At 46.3% G+C, this 17,387-nt stretch overlaps 2 protein-coding genes across 2 annotated transcripts; one reads left to right on the top strand and one right to left on the bottom strand.

Moving 5' to 3' along the window:
• The first annotated feature begins 1,651 nt into the window (after positions 1-1,651).
• On the top strand, positions 1,652-2,780 carry LOC136543125 (uncharacterized). The gene is made up of 4 exons (XM_066535671.1): positions 1,652-1,747; positions 1,827-2,125; positions 2,203-2,323; positions 2,682-2,780. The coding sequence occupies exons 1-4, from the start codon at positions 1,652-1,654 to the stop codon at positions 2,778-2,780; spliced, it is 615 nt and encodes a 204-aa protein (XP_066391768.1).
• Positions 2,781-7,352: 4,572 nt separating this feature from the next.
• Positions 7,353-9,129, bottom strand: LOC136544962 (uncharacterized). Its single transcript, XM_066537019.1, has one exon. It carries the CDS (start codon positions 8,924-8,926, stop codon positions 7,463-7,465), a length of 1,464 nt encoding a protein of 487 aa, XP_066393116.1. The 5' UTR covers positions 8,927-9,129; the 3' UTR covers positions 7,353-7,462.
• Positions 9,130-17,387: the final 8,258 nt, after the last annotated feature.

Genomic DNA, 17,387 nt, shown 5'->3' with positions numbered 1-17,387 from the left:
ACTGTTAACATTGTCGCTGTCTTCAAATTTTACCAGTTTCGAGGGAAAGGCTTATGAGACAAGAAAACGTCACATGTAAAGTTAAATCAAATCAAAATTTTACCAATTTCACTGCGGTGGCAGCAACATGGAGTTGATGGATGTGGGGAGATGAAAATTTGAAAGTGGCGCAGGGAGATGAAATTTCGGAAGGGGCGTGTTGGTTATACACAGGGACAGAAGTTTCACTGCTCAGTCAAAACAAAACCCAGTGTACGTGAACCGTGATATCACTGCCACCCGTTAGTGATCCGTGATATCACTGCCAGTTATATGTGGTCTGACATTGACCCATTGCATCACTGCCGGTTGTTGGCAACCCGTTAGTGATCCGTGATATCACTGCCAGTTATATGTGGTCTGACATCGACCCATTGCATCACTGCCGGTTGTTGGCACGATAGTGACCATCCATTGCTCCCATATGACCACACCGGAATTATGCCTTCAGGCCACAACAAAAAAATGTTTTTTTTCTTTTGGAAAATATTATAATGTTAGATTACTTAAATAAATACTGCAAAAAAATGTGTATGCTATATCTATGATGGTAGAGGTAGATAATTTAACTATAGATTTTAGGGGTTACTTTATATTATTTTTAGGGGCTGGTGCGTGCGTACGTGTGTGCGCGTGCGCTTGCGCTTGCTTGAAATGCATTTTAAGTTACTGGCCTACATATATAGAGCATGAGTTGATAAATGGACTAGTAGATGAGTATAGAAGAACATAAATAAATAGACAAAATAATGCATAAAGATTCTCTCGTCATTTGCGTAGATTCCATTTTGATGGTGTCAGATCCTAAGCAAGAACTACATATAGGACAAGATTGAAAGCATTTCTCCATGCCCTTGGGAACCTACTATGGAATAAAATAAACTCTAGGTCGTTACATCCTTCGGTTAAACCTAGAAGACCCCACCGTTATTAGTTAGGAGTAGTTCCGTCTTCCTTCGTCATTAACAAAAAAGCTCCACATTACACTGGACTGATATTGCTGCGGTTCCATACCAGCATCCACCATCATCTTGCAAACATTGGAGGGGATCTAGACCTTCCCGATGGAGGTAGTTCTCACCGCAGCCATTGGTGAACTCGCAAGCAGGTCCATATCTTTTCTGATCGACAGATACTCAACACCTGCATCGCCAGACATGGAGGAGAGGCTGCAGAGCCTGCAACGCTTGCTACTACGGATTTGTGTCGTCATCGAGGCAGCCGAAGGGCGACGCATCACGAGCCAAGCGATGCTACGGCAGCTCACTACCAGACTAGGGAAAATTCCTGTCAGCTACGTGAAATCCTGACGGTTTTTAAAAAACCGACGGGAATCCGAGACCATTCCTGTCGGCCACTGAAAACTGACGGGAATCAGGAAGATATTTCCTGTCGGTTTGTCAGAACCGTCAGAAAAATAATATAGCCGTCAGCAAAGAGTTTAGATTCCTGTCAGGGGCGGATCTTGACCATATGGTCCAACCAAACAATATCTGGTAAGTTGTGATGAGCTGAACTCTACATGTCCATATATTACTGTTGGGTTGAACAACTTTCTAATTAGATCTCTATGTCACAGGGAAAGACTTATGGTCCACACACAGCCACTGACATGAATACATTTTGCTCCATGAAGTCGGGTGTCAAAAATTGTGATAGCAATGAAAATAGTGGTCCAATTCCAAGCCAAAAGGCCCAACAGCGTGTTGTATGTTCCACCTAATTTTTAAATATCTAAGGTTCTGTAGTATGATATGAAGGGTAACATGAACTTTTTTGTTTCATAGGATGGTTACTTTGCTGCTCTTGAGGCTGAACATCCAGATGATTGTGAGCAGCGCAGAAGTGATGCACAACTTGATCCTATTGTGCTATACAAAAGTAGTGGTCGTGGCTTAGCTCATGGCCGTGTGCCAATAGCAAATGGTGCTATAAGAAAAACTGAGATGAAAGGATCTAGTAGGAGGACAAACACAACAAGCCAAGCAAATTCAATGTCTTATCAATATCTTTTGAGGAGGAATGCGCAGTTGGAGCAGAACGCTCGGAACAACAATATTGGACTTGTACTAACCAAACATATGAAGGTATTTGAGCTAATTTGACATACTATATGTACCTAATCTTTTGCTTCAAAATGTTCTCAAATCATCTTGTGTTTTTGGATATTTTTGACAAGCTGAACATGGAATTACCAGCAAAAATTACAGACATCCTGCAGTCAGTCAATGCAAGTGCAAATGCAAATGCAAATGCAAATGCTTCTATGCCACCAATTGAACAGGTCTATATCTAGCTTTCGTCTCTTCGTATCGTGTGATGTTCAGTTACATATACTTTGGCTGTGAGCACCAACATGTATGGCTGCAGGTTGATTAACGTCGATTGGTTGTCCTACTTGTGTATATTTACTGTTATGCAATGTTAACTATGTCCATTTTTAGCATTGTGCATCTTGTATCACATAAGGTCTCGCTGTAGTTTTTCTTTGTGCTACAAGAGGAATTGGAGAAAATACATCTCATTTCATTCACTTATTCAAATTGTTTAGCTTATTCAAATTATATCTCTTGAACTTGAGTTGTCATGTGTTGTCTTTACTATTAGAATCACTCATCAATTTAAGTTCTATCACTTTGTAGGGTACAAAATCATCCCATGCTGGAGACGCTGGTTCTGGTGGTCTAGAGAGCAATAATGGCATCGAAGAGAATGAAGGTTGTAAGAAAAATGGATCCTAGACCCATTTACTTTGGATTTTGGTGTTTGATGACCAACACAACTAAATTGGACTAATGAATTTGCAAGTAATTGTTTTGTAGTTCAATAGGGTGCAAAACATGACTTGGACGAAGGCGACGTGATGATTCGATGATCAACACCTCAAGAAAGACATGTGAAGATGCATAGAAGACATACAAGGTCAAGCAAAGTCCAAAGCACGAAGATTAGAGCCAAGCCGGACGCAAAATCGCGAAGAAACGAGCCCGGCAGAGGTGACCGGACGCGGACCTATGAGTGACCGGACGCTCCGATCAAGTGCCAGGCAACACCAGGTGTCGGCAGATGTGACCGGACGCTGAGCGAAGCAGTGACCGGATGCACCGGTGACACTGTTCATCGTCACGACAGTGTTTTCAGCGTGACTGGACGCAACAGACTAGACGACCGGACGCACGAAGTGCAGCGTCCGATCGAGTCCAAAGAGGTTCCAAAGCGGCGCCAGCGCGACCGGACGCGTCCGGTCAATAATGACCGGACTCAGCCCAGAGTCCGATCAACACGCGCGCTCCAACGGTTGGGACGACCGGATGTGTCCGGTCAAGACGTAATCAGCGTCCGGTCAGTAGCAGAAAAGTGGGTTTGGTCCCCAACGGCTACTGTCTCAGTGGGGCTTATAAATAGACCCCCAACCGGCCATTTGAGTAGTGTGGAGCTGAGAAAACATACCAAGGGTGTTGATACACCATTTTAGTGATCTTCACTTGCATAGTGCTTTGTGATTCATTAGGTGATTAGCGTAGGTGCTTTGTGAAGTGCTTAGGTTGATTAGACCACCGCTTATGCGCTTGCTCTAGGTTTAGACCTAGTGTTTAGTGAGGTTTGCATACCTCTTACCACTCGGTGCTTGCGCGCACCATTGTTGTACATCAGAGGGGCTTGTAGTCTTGCAAGATCACACCAACCGCGTTTGTGGTGTGGCCGCCACCGTGTACCGGAGGGAACAGGCCCATGACGTTTCGGCCGGAAGCTTGATAGTGAAGACGGCGGAAAGCGGTCTGGGAGAGGCTTGCCGGAAGAAACACCAGAGACCCACTTACGCGTGGGGAAGGCCCGAGGCTATCCACGGAGTTACCTGACCGGGAGCTTGGCCCTTGTGAGGGATTCCTTGCGAGGGGCTCCAACAAGGACTAGAGGGAAGCTTGCACGCTTCTCGATATCTCGGTAAAAATATCGGAGTCATCGATAGGAGTTTGCATATCTCTACCTTACTTTTTAGCTTCTGCAATTATATTGTTTGCATAACCCCTTTTACGGTAGAGATAGCAACACATAAGCAAAACTATAGTTGTACATTTAGATAGTTTATCTTTTGCATATGTTTTGCTAAGAATAGAAAAATAGACCATAGTTTAGAGTTAGAGTTTTAAGTTGCCTAATTCACCCCCCCCCCTCTTAGGCGTCACGGTCCCCTTTCAAAGGCAACACTAACATAGACTGAAATAGTGTCTAGACAGTGTAAGCCTCTTTTGACTCCTTTTGTTGAGTTGGAGTGTATATGGTGAAGCTCCAAGTTGACTTGCTTCTGTTGAAGTAAGCTGACCTCTTTTGAGCAGTGATATACCTAGTATGTAGATGTCAGAGAGTGAAAAGGCCTCTCTGTTATTTAGTGTGCATGTAAGCAGCTAGACTTGCTGAAGTCTTGCCTCTTGAACTGTTATTTAGTTGGCATGTAAGCAGCTAGACTTGGTGAAATCTTGCCTCTTGAACTTACTTACTTAGCATGTAAGACTTGTTGAAGTCAGACTCTCGAGCAATGTGGTGAATTTGTACTTGTAAACCAGTTTGAAATGTAATGTGCAATTTGGATTTAGAATGTGTGTGTAAATTTGTGCCTGTGATGCCAAATACAAGTGGTAGAATAATATTTTTTTTGTTTTTCTGGAATCAAAATGGATGCCTGTGAGCATGATCTTGATTCCTGTCACCACTCCCGTCAGGAACTTGGAAGGGATTTCTGTCATTACTTTCCTGATGGTTGGGCGACAAGAAAATGAAATTTAATCCTGTTTCTGGTTTCTCTCCTGACGGCTGCAACGACTGGAATTATATGCTGATTTCTGTCGGTTTATGATTCCTGACGGAAATTCCTGTCGGTCAGGCTGACAATACACTAGAATCGTCGGTGGGTTTAGAACCGACAGGGGTTGCCGTCAGGAATTATTTCCTGTCGGACGTCCGTCAGGAATTCTCTGTTTTCCTGTCAAGCTGATCCTGACGGCTGCCCGTCAGAAATTATATTCCTGACGGTTTTGTGTTCATTCCTGACGCTTATATGGTGAAAGAATAGCTAAGTTTACAAGCCAACTAGTAAAAAATAACTATTGTGCTTATATATGTCGAAAAATGACAGGTTTTCACACAAACTAGTAAACAACCATTGAAACTCTCGCCCAGAAGGGACCTAACAGGATGTGAACATCAGTGGGATGCCCTAGGTTGCTCGGCAGGTGTAGGGCACCAACCTTGATTGTCGGATCAAGGATCAACAACAAGTAAGGTGGGGTGGTATTATATCAAAAACATGTGTTGACATATAAAGTTGTAGATTGTTTTGTATGATTGTATTTAAATCAATCGATAGTGGCCCTTTATTAACATAGGGTGGGGTGGGATTATGTTTCATAATGGATTGAAATCTCTGTAATAATACAATTCTAATTCGATTTCAGTCAGCCAAAACTGGGCAATTTTGGAAATCGGCCACTGATGGATCTCTTTTGATGTTGTAACTTCCTTATCTAGACTCCAATTTGACGCTTTATATATGCATTTCGACCATCTTGACGAGAGGAACGCTAATGTAAATCTAATTTACAATTTGCAGAAGTTCCAAATCCGGCCTAGTCAGTTTTCCCAAATTAGCCTCCTTTGGACAATTTTAGTGGTTAAGGTATCCCGGTATTTTTTTAGTAAAACTTGTATACTAAAATATCGTCTTAACCAAAATTGACTCTTCTTGATGATTACCTCCAGTAGTGCATGTGAGACCCAGCTCATGGACCAAATTGCGGTTGGGCGGGGGCTACTGTAGCTGTAGCGATGAATCAGGGCGGGCTGAATTCGGTCTACTGTAGCGTGAGCACTGTAGTTGCAGAAAACACTGTGCGCCCAGAAGTTTAGTACCATGCTGTGAATTCTGAGTTCGCCGAACCGGCTTAAATAGCCTGGCCAAGGACGCGTAGTAACCTTCGGTTAACCGTTTTATGCGAAGCAAGGACGAAAGCCAAGCGGGTTGCTATGTAGGTGGGGCCCACCCCTCGTCAGAGTGAGCTTGGGCCGTGTGCCGGGGATGGGATGTTACAAATGATATTCAGAGTCAACTCTCGCGGTTTCACGGATGTATGGCTCGGGAGCTCGGACAGGTTGCGCATAGCTCTGCAACAGCTAGCATGACACTTGGGCCGGGGAGCTGGTGATATGGACGTGGGCCAAGAGAGTCGATCTTGAGCATTTGACCTGTATGGGTAAGCTAGTTACATAGCTCGACGAGGACGTCGAACCCATTAAGGGTGGGTGGATGTGAGACCCAGCTCATGGGCCGAATTGCGGTTGGGCCGGGCTACTGTAGTTGTAGCGCTGAATTGGGCTGGACTGAATTCGGGCTATGTAGCGCCGAGTTAGTGTAGCTGCGGAAAACACTGTGCAACCAGAAATTTAGTACCATATCGTGAATTTTGAGTTCGCCGAACCAGCTTAAATAGCCAGACTAAGGACGCGTAGTAACCTTCGTTTAACAGTTTTGTGCGAAGTGAGGACGAAAGCGCAAACGGGTTGCTACGTAGGTGGGACCCACCCCTCGCAGAGTGGGCTTGGGCCATGTGCCGGGCCTGGGGTGTTACGGTGCATTAGCCATGCGTTTGCTTAGGGCAATATAACTCCATCGGGCATAAAACTCAATTATTGCTCGAAGATGACATTGTCCCTAGTGATATCTTATCATCTATGCTATAAACTTGTCCAAACTGGCATCTTCAACTTCTTCCATCAGATACCTGTAGATGCACCTTGCGCTTGTTCTGACAGCATGACTTCCATCAAATTCCCACCAACTAAAGTTAATCCTAAACGGTCTCGCAGAAGCTAGTAGCACACCTTGCGCTTGTTCTGACAGCATGACTTCTAGAGACATCTGAACACTAAATGGACCCGTGGCGAACCGATGAGATGATTATAAACTTTCTTTGTGGTGAAGATGGAGGAACCCTAAATATATGTCCATTGGTCTAGGGTTGCTTGTAGATGGAGGTCACTTAGAACCAGAACCAGCTCGATGGAAAAGGTCATACAAGTTGAGCTTGGCATACTTGTTGCACTGTAATAGTTTGTTTGGTCCTTAGCAAATGAGAAAAGTTGTGGTAGTTGTACGGACAGGATGTGATTATTCCAAACATCCAACCAAAAGAAACAAGTGGAACCACTATTAACAGAAGCTGCAACCATGTCACAATATATCTTTTCTTTACAACCATGACAACAAATGGCTAAATTAGGGTACAATAGCTGTAAGAGTGCGAAAAGAATTCATCAAATGCATGCTTGTATATTCAATCATAAAAAAGTAACAAAATTAAATAGCAAAAAAACTCAATTGTTGATTTTTTTTTTAAATAGCATCATCACGAAAGAAGAGTACTAACATTTATGGAGATTCAGTTCCTGGGATAGTAGTAGTTCCGAGTCGCTCTCGTATGCCACCAAGCTGGAGCGTGAAGAACTCCACCAAATCCATCTCATAGGGCACACACGTCACATACCGCTTGCCCTTGTTGTCCAAGTCGAGGATGAAGACTTTCTCCATCACCTTGGTGTCGAGGTCGAGGATGAAGACGCCGCTGCCCCTGAACAGCGCGAGCAACGATCCATGGTTGAAGTTGCACCACCTGTCATTGTGGTGCTGTTGCGGGGCTATTCTAAAAGAAGTGCGGGGCCACACCGCAGCAACCGCAGGAGTGGTGTCGTCATCGTCATCGTCGTCGTCTCCGGCTCCGCCTGGTGGCTGAGTCCAAACAGTCACGTGCAGAGGATACACGGAGGCGACCGCGAGCCTGCCGTCGCCGTTGACGCAGAGGAGCTGTTTGCCTCCGACACGGACGGGGAGCCTCTTCAAGGAGACGCGCGCGGTGGCCACCTCCACGCTGAGCCTGTACAGTTGGTGGTCGTCGCCGTCGCCTCTGCCTCCTCCCGGCCGTCGCCTCCACGTGCGGTGGCCATCGTCGACGCACAGCCAGTGCGCCGCACCGCGGTGGACGACGGCGGATCTGGCGCCCACCAGGGAGAAGACGCACCTGTCCAGGCACCTGGTGGGCGCGCTCCAGCGGCGCGTGGCGGCGGAGTACGAGTGCAGGTACGCCGAGTCGACCTCGCCCCTGGTAAGATCTCCATCTTGGGTGATGACGAGCAGCTGCGAGAACGTCCAGCGCGCCGGCCTCCCGTTAATGCTGCTGTCGTCGGCGGCTGTGATGATAGCGTAGCCGACCAGTCTACAACCGACGAGTCTCCGGATGCACTCCAACGGCGGGAGAACGTGGCGGTCGCCGGTGACGGGGTTGCAGACGCCAAACAGGTGGCGGTCTTCCATCTCCTCGGGCGTGCGGGGCGCGAGCCACAGCAGCACGATGCCGCGGCGCGCCGCTAGGGGCTCGGCATAGTCGAAGGTGCCGTCGTCGTCGCCGCCGCCGACGAAGGAGGTGAGGGCACGACCAGCAGGGCCGAGCGGCGAGCCCAGGGCCGGCAAGAAGACGGGCGCCAAGGCCGACGACGACGCGCGCTGCTGCGGCGGTGCCGCCATCGTCGTCATCCGCGCCTGCACCATCGCCTTGTTCCCGCTATTGAACCACTTGTCCTGTACGACGACACCCAGGAGGCGCGCGCGGTGGCCCGAGCCCGAGCCCTGGCTGCCAGGGCATAGGTCGCGGAGGAATGCCCGGTCGGTGAAGCGGCGGAGCCACCCGCGGCATGTCACGGCGAGCTTGAAGAGGGCCTTGACGTCTCCCACGCGGGAGAAGACCTCGTGTTGGAGGTGCTCAGGCAAAACCGAGATGCCGTCCGTGCCCGTGCTTCTCCGTCGTCGTCTCTTAGCAGCCGCGTCGTCGTCGTCCGCCATGGGAGAATTGGGATCGCGTCGTCGCCGTGTAATCAACGAAGTAATTCTTCCTCCTAATATAAACAAGTATTAGTAGTGTAACAAGTATTAGGAGGCGGGTCGGACACGGAGGTCGACACGGAGTATATAGATTGAGCAGGAGGCGGGTCGGACGTGGATCGATCGGCGACGCCCCCCATGGATCATGGGATCGCGAGCCCTACTGAAACTCCCGTTCCGGTAATCCGGTTACGTTCTATTCCGGTTTTCCCCTTCCAAACCTCTCCCGTCCCGGTTACATTTTCTTTTCTTTTCTTTTCTTTTCTTTTTCATTACCGTTGTACTAAATGTGTTTCTATTCCATTTTTTTATTTTTACTGTACATCAACACATGCATATATTATATCAAACTTTAAAGTTAAGATATATATGTACGAGCGAATATTTTTGTGCTTAGCAACAGGAGGAAAAAATATATTAAGGCTATATTTTAATGAAATGTAAACATAATTGGACTTTGCGTATTATTGTCAATGTTAGCTTATATTTGGGTACCATAGTCATCACAAAATAAATTATAGATCTCAAATTTCGTAAAAAGGGGGGAAACATAAATGGTTATGCAGGGGCAGAGCACAGTGGAGGCGTAAATGCATTAAACCTAAATTCAATCAAGGTGAAATATGTGAGAACAACAAGTTATGTTTTTAGGTAACGATGGATATGCTAGGCACAAGGTTACATTAGGCGCTAGTTAGGTGTTGACCCACTGTCTGGAGCCTAAGCGAACCAATGTGTTTTAAGGCGTTTTGTACACATATACATTTACATATATTGCATCTAAAAGAAAAGATGAGCTTAGATTGGGAAAAAAGGCCCATCAAAGAGTCCAGCCCACCTTACCCATTCCCAACCTTATCCATCCACCTCTTCCTGATTCCAGTCGCACGCCTGCACTCGTCGTCCGCTGCCTCTGCCTCCTCCTAGCCGTGCTTGTCGACCGCTGCCTTTGCCTCCTCCTAGCCATGCTCGTCGCTCGCTGCCTCTGCCTCTCCACCCGATCACTCCCGTCACCCACCGGCCATCGGCCGCCCGCCGCTAGCCTCCTCCTGGGCGCGCTCGCTGCCTCCGACGCCACCCGCCATCACTCCCTTAAGCAATGGAGCTCTGGATCTAGGGGCACGCCACCTATCCTCTTCCTACTCCTTAGGCGAGTCGGTGCCCCTCCGCCTAACGCATAAGTGTGCCTAGGTGAGCACCTAATAGCGCCTTTTGGAACACTGGCTACTAGACGAGAAGATGCCGCTTAGCACTACTACAAAAAACTTACTGGAGGCCGGCGAAATTGGTTAACGGAGACGGGCATTGCAACTGCCTCCATCCAAAGGTCTCCATTAATACAAACCTATGGAGACGGCTGCTTTGCCTACCTCGGTTCACCTATTAACGTGCAATGGCGAGCCCGTTCTTGAGCCCACCGGCGAGCCTATTCCTAGCCTACTAGCCGGATCTGGCCACCATCGGAAAAGGACCGAGCCTTGTGCCACCGCCACCACCGGAGAAGGGCCGAGCCCCGCGCCGCGCCTCTGCCACCGGATCTAGTCGCACCACCACCGGATCCACACCTCCAGAACCAGATCCACCATCATCGGGAGTGGGGAAGAAGCGCCACTCACCAGATCTGCCGTCGAGGGTGGGGAAGGGGTGCCGTCGAGCCGGATCCGCTGCTTGAGGGTGGAGCAGCACCGCTGTGCTCGATGGAGGAGTGGCACCGGCGCCGCTGTCGTGCTTAGTGGAGGAGAGGCGCCACCGTCGTGCTCGGTGGAGGAGGGACGCCACTGCCAGCTCGGGTGGGGGAGGGCCGCCATGCACGGGCGAGAGGAAGGGGCATCGCCGTGCATGAGAGAAGGTGGGGCACCGCCGTGCACTGGAGAAGGAGGGCGCACGGGAAAAGAAGGGGGCGTCGCACTGGGGCGGTGAGGGAGGAGCTAAGAGAGATAAGTCAGGAAACCCTAACTTCTGCAATTTATATAAGCCCGATAGGTGGTATGGTATGGGCTTTTGGCTAGGCCTCAATATATTTATGGATGTGGGCCTTATAAGGCATCCGTCTCCGAAAATGGCCTCTATTTTTTGGGAGCTCCGCCTCCGTTACTAGATTTTAGGATGCGGTTATTTAGCGACCGCCTCTGTTAGAGCATTAACGGAGACGGACAACTAAATCTGTCCACCTATGTTAATCTTTAACTGAGGTAGGCGCTCAGCCGGCGGCCCTGCCACCGATTAACGGAGGTGGCCGCCCAGCCCGCCTTCTCAGTAATAAAAGGGCACTACCTCGCAAAATATTTTCTGTAGTAGTGTAGATGAGGAAGTGGTTACCTTAATTAGAAGGATGGAAACGGAGAACCAAGCAATGACTAAGGCTGATCCACAGCGATAAACCTTGGCAGCCATGCTTGAGATGGGGAAAGTGGTTACCTATAGTTGGAAGGTTGGCGCCAGAGAAGCAAGTGACTAATAGATCCACAACAACAAGAGATGGTAGCGATACTTACTAAGTGTAGCGAATTAAACATCATGTGACGACGCACATGGGGAAGGCAAAGACGACGACCGTAGTAGGAAGAGCGAGCTCAGAGGGGGAGCTTACGACGACAGCTATGGTGGTGGTGGGTGGGTGTGGGGTGTACCAAAGAAAGAGGAGTGGCGGCGGCGCGGTTATGTTAGGAGGGAGAGAGGAAAGGCACTAGAGATGGTCTTATTAGGGTTTACATTGGCACGAATCTTAAAACAATATGACGGTTTCAACATCTAATAATATCAGAACAATCTTTTAATGTTCATTTTAATTACAAATACATCCTTTGATATTTTGGTAGGAATGAGGGGTGATGGCGGACGAGGGTGGCGGCGCGGCCCAGCGGACGGTGGAGGCCCCTCCGCCAGAGACGGAGAGCACAGTGTGGAGGTAGGACAACGGGAGGTTCGAGACGCCCGATGACGAGGCCTTCCTCCAGTACCGCGCCTCCTCGACGGCCACAGGGGTGGTGCGGCTCCTATGGTGACGGTTATGGACATGTACGTGCCATGGAGCAAGCAAGCGCAGGGGCTTGCGGCGTGGCTCTGCGCCGTCGCCTTCACCCACATGCGGGACCGCCGCATGCGCGTCGTCCCCACCTTCTCCACGCATCTCCGTGAGCCCGCCTTCTTCTTCATTATTCGTTCCCCTGTTTTAACAAGCTCCCGTAGTGCAGCCTCAACCTGTATAGTTTCTGCTTGAGGCCCGTAGCCTAGTCCATGGAGTGCAACGGACGAGGCCTGGCCTGCTAGAAATGCAAATGAGCCGTGTTTTCCAGCAAGTCAACACTGGTCTTGGCATTGGATTAATATGCCAGCATTTTTATTAATAAAGGAATATAATGTTGTAACTTCGAACATTCATAAATGAATAAGTGCGTGTATAGCCGTTTATAACAGACTTACGTTGCTTAGACTATACTCCACCCATATGAGGATGATACAAAGTTAAGGTAGAAAACAAAGAAACAAGACTCACTAAATCCCAGCACTTTGCCATCCAAACTTGCTGCACACAATTCCAAACATTATGGCCTCCTGCAAACGAATGTCTTCCGTAGTGAAGATAGCACACAAAATATCTTACACAAGTTCGAAGCTTCACTACCCAAGAGGTTGGGGTTGCATAAATCCACTTATCGACGTTTTGTGAAGATGGACCTCCAAAGCGACGCTTCCAAGGATGGAAATGACGACGAGTGTCACCGATGTTGTCCACCTGAAAATCCAAGGCAAAGTTTTCACCTAGAGATCGGTGGATAGGAGGGCTATGGAGTGCCATAATGGCACCTCAAGAAGAGAAACGGCGCCCTGAAGGCATCGCCGTTGTCAAGATTGGTAGGAACAGCGTTGAGGCTTTCGTGAGCACATCCACAACAACCACCCACTACCCACACGCAGAAGTAGTCCACCACCAATACCTTGTGAGTTTCTGCAAATCGTTTGAGGCCATGGTTATAGCCACCCTCGCGGACCACGATGAGTAGTAGTTGTGCACAATGACTGCCACTAAAGAAGCCATCACATGACACCTATGCGTCACCACCGAGCAGATTTGGACTCAAGAACCCTTGGATCCGGCTGCCCCAAGATTGACTCCATATCCGTCCAAACCACGAGACAAATGGCTGGGGAGGGTGGTGAATCCGACCGTGATGACATGTCACTCCAGTGGCATCTCCCATGAATGCATCGGTGTAGGGTGTCATGAGAAGCACAAAGGTCAAAACGGATCGGATACGGACGGATATCACCGATATTACATTTGTTTTCATATTTCTGTCCGAATTCGGATTCGAATACGGATAGTGTCAACTATGTCGGATAGGATACGATTGGATATCGATATCATAAATATACGATTTGAGTATTCGAATACGGATACGGTATCGGATGTTGGATATCCGGACTCGGATACGGACAGATCTCAACCCCTCTAAACGGATTCGGTTTCGAATACGGTCGAAAAATATTCGTACCGTTTTCATCCCTATATTTAGCATAGCTTGGCTGACAGCTTTATGAGTTGTTCATTAGTACAGAAACGGGCTTTACTCCCGGTTGGGAAACCCCTTCAGTCCCGGTTTCCCAACCGAGAGCATGAATCCGGGATTAAAGGGCCCCTCCTTTAGTCCCGGCTTCTCGCCCGGGACCTTTAGTCCCGGTTGGTAAGACCAACCGGGATTAAAGAGGCCTCCCGGTCTGGCCACGTGGGGCGGCCCTTTAGTCCCGGTTGGTATTACCAACCGGGACTAAAGGTTTCCTTTTTTTTTCTTTTTTTTTTGTTTCTATTTTCAATTGATGATTCGTTTCGGTTTTTGAATAGGTTTTCGAATACGCATTCTACGCTGCTAGTAATATACGTATTCTACACGTTTATAATGTTCGAACATTTTGTACAAACTAAAGTATGAAACTAACGTATATATTACATGCATATACATATATTGTACATTATTTTATGTACATATAATATGTATATATATATATATATATATATATATATATATATATATATATATATATATTACAAATAAAGTTTGCATTGTATATTCTATCATATCCTTGGGATAACAAATTCACTCCATCTGGTTTGGCTTCCATGTTTCGTTGACGTCATTGTAGAACTCGCCGGCGGGGTTGAAGACCTGGTCATTAAGAAATCCTGCTATGATCTCTTAAATTGCTTTCAGTTGGTCACGTCGTATGACTTTTTCCTTCAACCATAGAGTCTTCAATAAAAGTTAAAGGAAAAGTATATATATATATATATATATATATATATATATATATATGTTGGTCACGTGATTACTTATATATATATATGAGCAACAAAAGAAATTGTGAATATATGAATATATTTATATAACGTACTTTGATGATCTCTTCAGGAGTTTTTTTTGCGTACGCCATGATGAACTCACAAACATAGTATCCGCAGTAGTTGTTCCCCTGTTCTTGCCTCAGAACCCACTTTTACAAGAAAAAAGATCCGGTGAATTAAAAGCATGCATGGTGTTAATTGAATTATATATATATATATATATATATATATATATAGCTAGTACTTACTTTGTGTGCGATTACATCACGTGGTGCTTTGCAATGTTTCATGTGGTATTCCTCAATGAAACTTTTCCAAACATTATGCCCAATAAAATAAAAAATTAATTTGGCATTTAATAATTATTGCAGTTAAGAGATCGGGGTATATATAGTTGCTAGAGAGACCAAATTACCCTTGATAATATCTATCATATCTTGGTACTCTGTTTGCTCTTTTCTTAACGAGTCTAAGATGCTCAACCGACTATTGGCCATATCGATGACCATCAATATCCAGTGATTGCTGCATATGTTTTTATACACAAATATGATCGACATTAACTAGAGTCAATATATATATATATATATATATATATATATATATATATATATATATATATATATATATATATATATATATATATATATATATATATATATATATATATATATATATGTGAGAGTGAGATAGCTTAGCTAGTAAGCAAATAATTGAATAAATGTTCATATGATCGACATTAATTATTTAACACTCACTTGAAGTTGTAGGGAAAGAGTATGTTCTTGTTTTGTTGGCTCACTAAGAACCTCATGAGATTTTTTCACGAGTTTAGCTTTCCATTGAGGCGGGGGTTAGGGTGTTTGAATACGACATTTGGATCAATGAAACCAACATCATTATCCTTTCTCTTTCTGAGTTCTGTCATCTCATATCTGCATATATAAAAATATAGTGTGAGGATATATAATTTATATATATACATGTAGCTTTATATATATACACTTTAATAGTAGAAAATAATCACACTTACAGACAATAGCAGCTAATGAGACTTTTATCGAGAGAGTCCAGGTGGCATAGTTCGTGTAATTCTACAAACTTGACATATATAACGTCATCACCACAGAAGTAATGTTGGTTTCTAACTCTGACAGGAACAAAGGCCTCTCCCCGTTCACACGCCGCCATATACCACTTGTTTAGCAGGCACATTTGCGTACCCAGTTCACCTAAGGCCTCAGGGTTATATAGACTCTTTCCATGTTCAAATTTCTTCCAAGGATCCACTTTCGGAGCAGATGGTCCTTCAGCGAGCACTTGGGCAAGGTCCAAACCAGTTTCCTCGTAAAACCGAGCCAGCTCCTCAAAATCGACGTCTAAGTCTAAGTTCGAACCATATTCATTACGAACGACAAGAGGGGGGGGGCTGATTGTTGCGATTATTGTCCGAGTTGTGCAACACCTTTCCTTGGTCTAGTCTTTTTCTGCGCCGTCTCAAATGACTTGGTGAGAGAGCGGTCGTAGTCCGATTTTGGCAGGGTCTTTTGAGATTCCCGCTTTTTCTGGTCCACCTTCTTTCTTAGAAGATCTGGAGGTAGGTAGAAGTACGGTTTCTCCGGGTTCTCCCTCGCTTCTCGTTGCTTTTTCACTTTTTCAAAGAAACTGTTCACATCTTTTTGTACTGCAGCATTTAATTCCTTTTCACTTTTTTCGTAAGATAGTTTTTGGGGAATAACTGGATTAGATGAGGCTTTCTTCTTTGCCGGCTGGTGGGCCAACGGCTTCGTTTGCGGGGCGGACCTCTTAGGAGCTGGCTTCTTCTTAGTCATCAAGGGAGGTGAGGAAGCCGTTGGAGACCTCCTTGGAGGCGTTGGAGACCTCCTTGGAGGTGGCGGCGGTGGCGGCGTTGCCACCTGATTTCCCAGAGCACTATGATGATCTGGAGATAGAATTCCTCTTAATGCAACGGGAAGCAATTGTGTCATGAGCACATGGCAGTCATGGGACTTTAAGTTTAGGAATTTCTTCTCTGGCACATTTATTATACCCTTTATATTCGAGGAGAATCCAGATGGTACCTTGATGCTTGCTAGGCATTCAAACATGCTTTTCTTCTCTTCTTTGCTAAGAGTGTAGCTAGCAGGACTTAAGTAATGGTGTCCATCATCTGTCTTCTCTAGATGCAGGTTGTCTTGTTCTTTCAAACACCGCAGGTCCTGTCGTGCTTCAAGTGTGTCCTTAGGCTTCCCATACACACCCATGAAGCCTGGCAGGTTCACACAAAGATTTTTCGTCAGGTGCATCACGTCGATCGCGCTACAGACCTCTAGGACTTGCCAATAGGGTAGCTCCCAAAATATGGACTTCTTCTTCCACATGGGTGTGTGACCGTCGGCGTCATTCGGAATAGGTTCGCTGCCATGTGCCTTTCCAAATACTACTTTCACATCCTTGACCATATTGAGTACATCCTCACCAGTTTGGTTGCCCAGCTTGGTCTGGTGGTCTGCCTTACCTTTAAAATGCTTGCCTTTCTTTCTTAGGGGGTGATTCGCAGGAAGAAATCGACGATGGCCAAGGTACACGACCTTTCGACATTTTTTTAAGAATATACCTTTAATGTCATCGAAACAGTGTGTGCATGCATTATATCCCTTGTTTGATTGTCCTGAAAGATTACTTAGAGCAGGCCAATCATTGATTGTTACAAACAACAATGCTCGTAGGTCAAAGTGCTCCTATTTGTGCTCATCCCACACACGTATACCTGGTCTGTTCCACAAAAGTAGAAGTTCTTCAACTAGTGGCCTCAGGTACACATCGATGTCATTGCCAGGTTGCCTTGGGCCTTGGATGAGCACTGGCATCATAATAAACTTACGCTTCATGCATAACCAGGGAGGAAGGTTGTAGATACATAGAGTAATAGGCCAAGTGCTATGACTACTGCTCTGCTCCCCGAAAGGATTCATACCATCCGTACTTAAAGCAAACCTTAAGTTTCTTGCATCATTTGCAAACTCCGGGAATTCTCTATCGATTGCTCTCCACTGGGACCCATCAGCAGGGTGTCTCAAC

This window comes from Miscanthus floridulus, chromosome 3 (genome assembly GCF_019320115.1).
Source record: "Miscanthus floridulus cultivar M001 chromosome 3, ASM1932011v1, whole genome shotgun sequence".
In the NCBI taxonomy this organism is placed as follows: Eukaryota; Viridiplantae; Streptophyta; class Magnoliopsida; order Poales; family Poaceae; genus Miscanthus; species Miscanthus floridulus.
This window is presented reverse-complemented; position numbering and strand designations above follow the sequence as displayed.

What these genes read in the sequence shown, in the direction of transcription:
- LOC136544962 (XM_066537019.1), bottom strand. Translation starts at nt 8,926, where the DNA reads ATGGCGGACGACGACGACGCGGCTGCTAAGAGACGACGACGGAGAAGC.
- LOC136543125 (XM_066535671.1), top strand. Translation starts at nt 1,652, where the DNA reads ATGAATACATTTTGCTCCATGAAGTCGGGTGTCAAAAATTGTGATAGC. An exon ending in AAAAGGCCCAACAGCGTGTT is followed by an intron (nt 1,748 to 1,826) that starts GTATGTTCCACC and finishes TTTGTTTCATAG; the next exon opens with GATGGTTACTTTGCTGCTCT. An exon ending in GTACTAACCAAACATATGAA is followed by an intron (nt 2,126 to 2,202) that starts GGTATTTGAGCT and finishes TCTTGTGTTTTT; the next exon opens with GGATATTTTTGACAAGCTGA.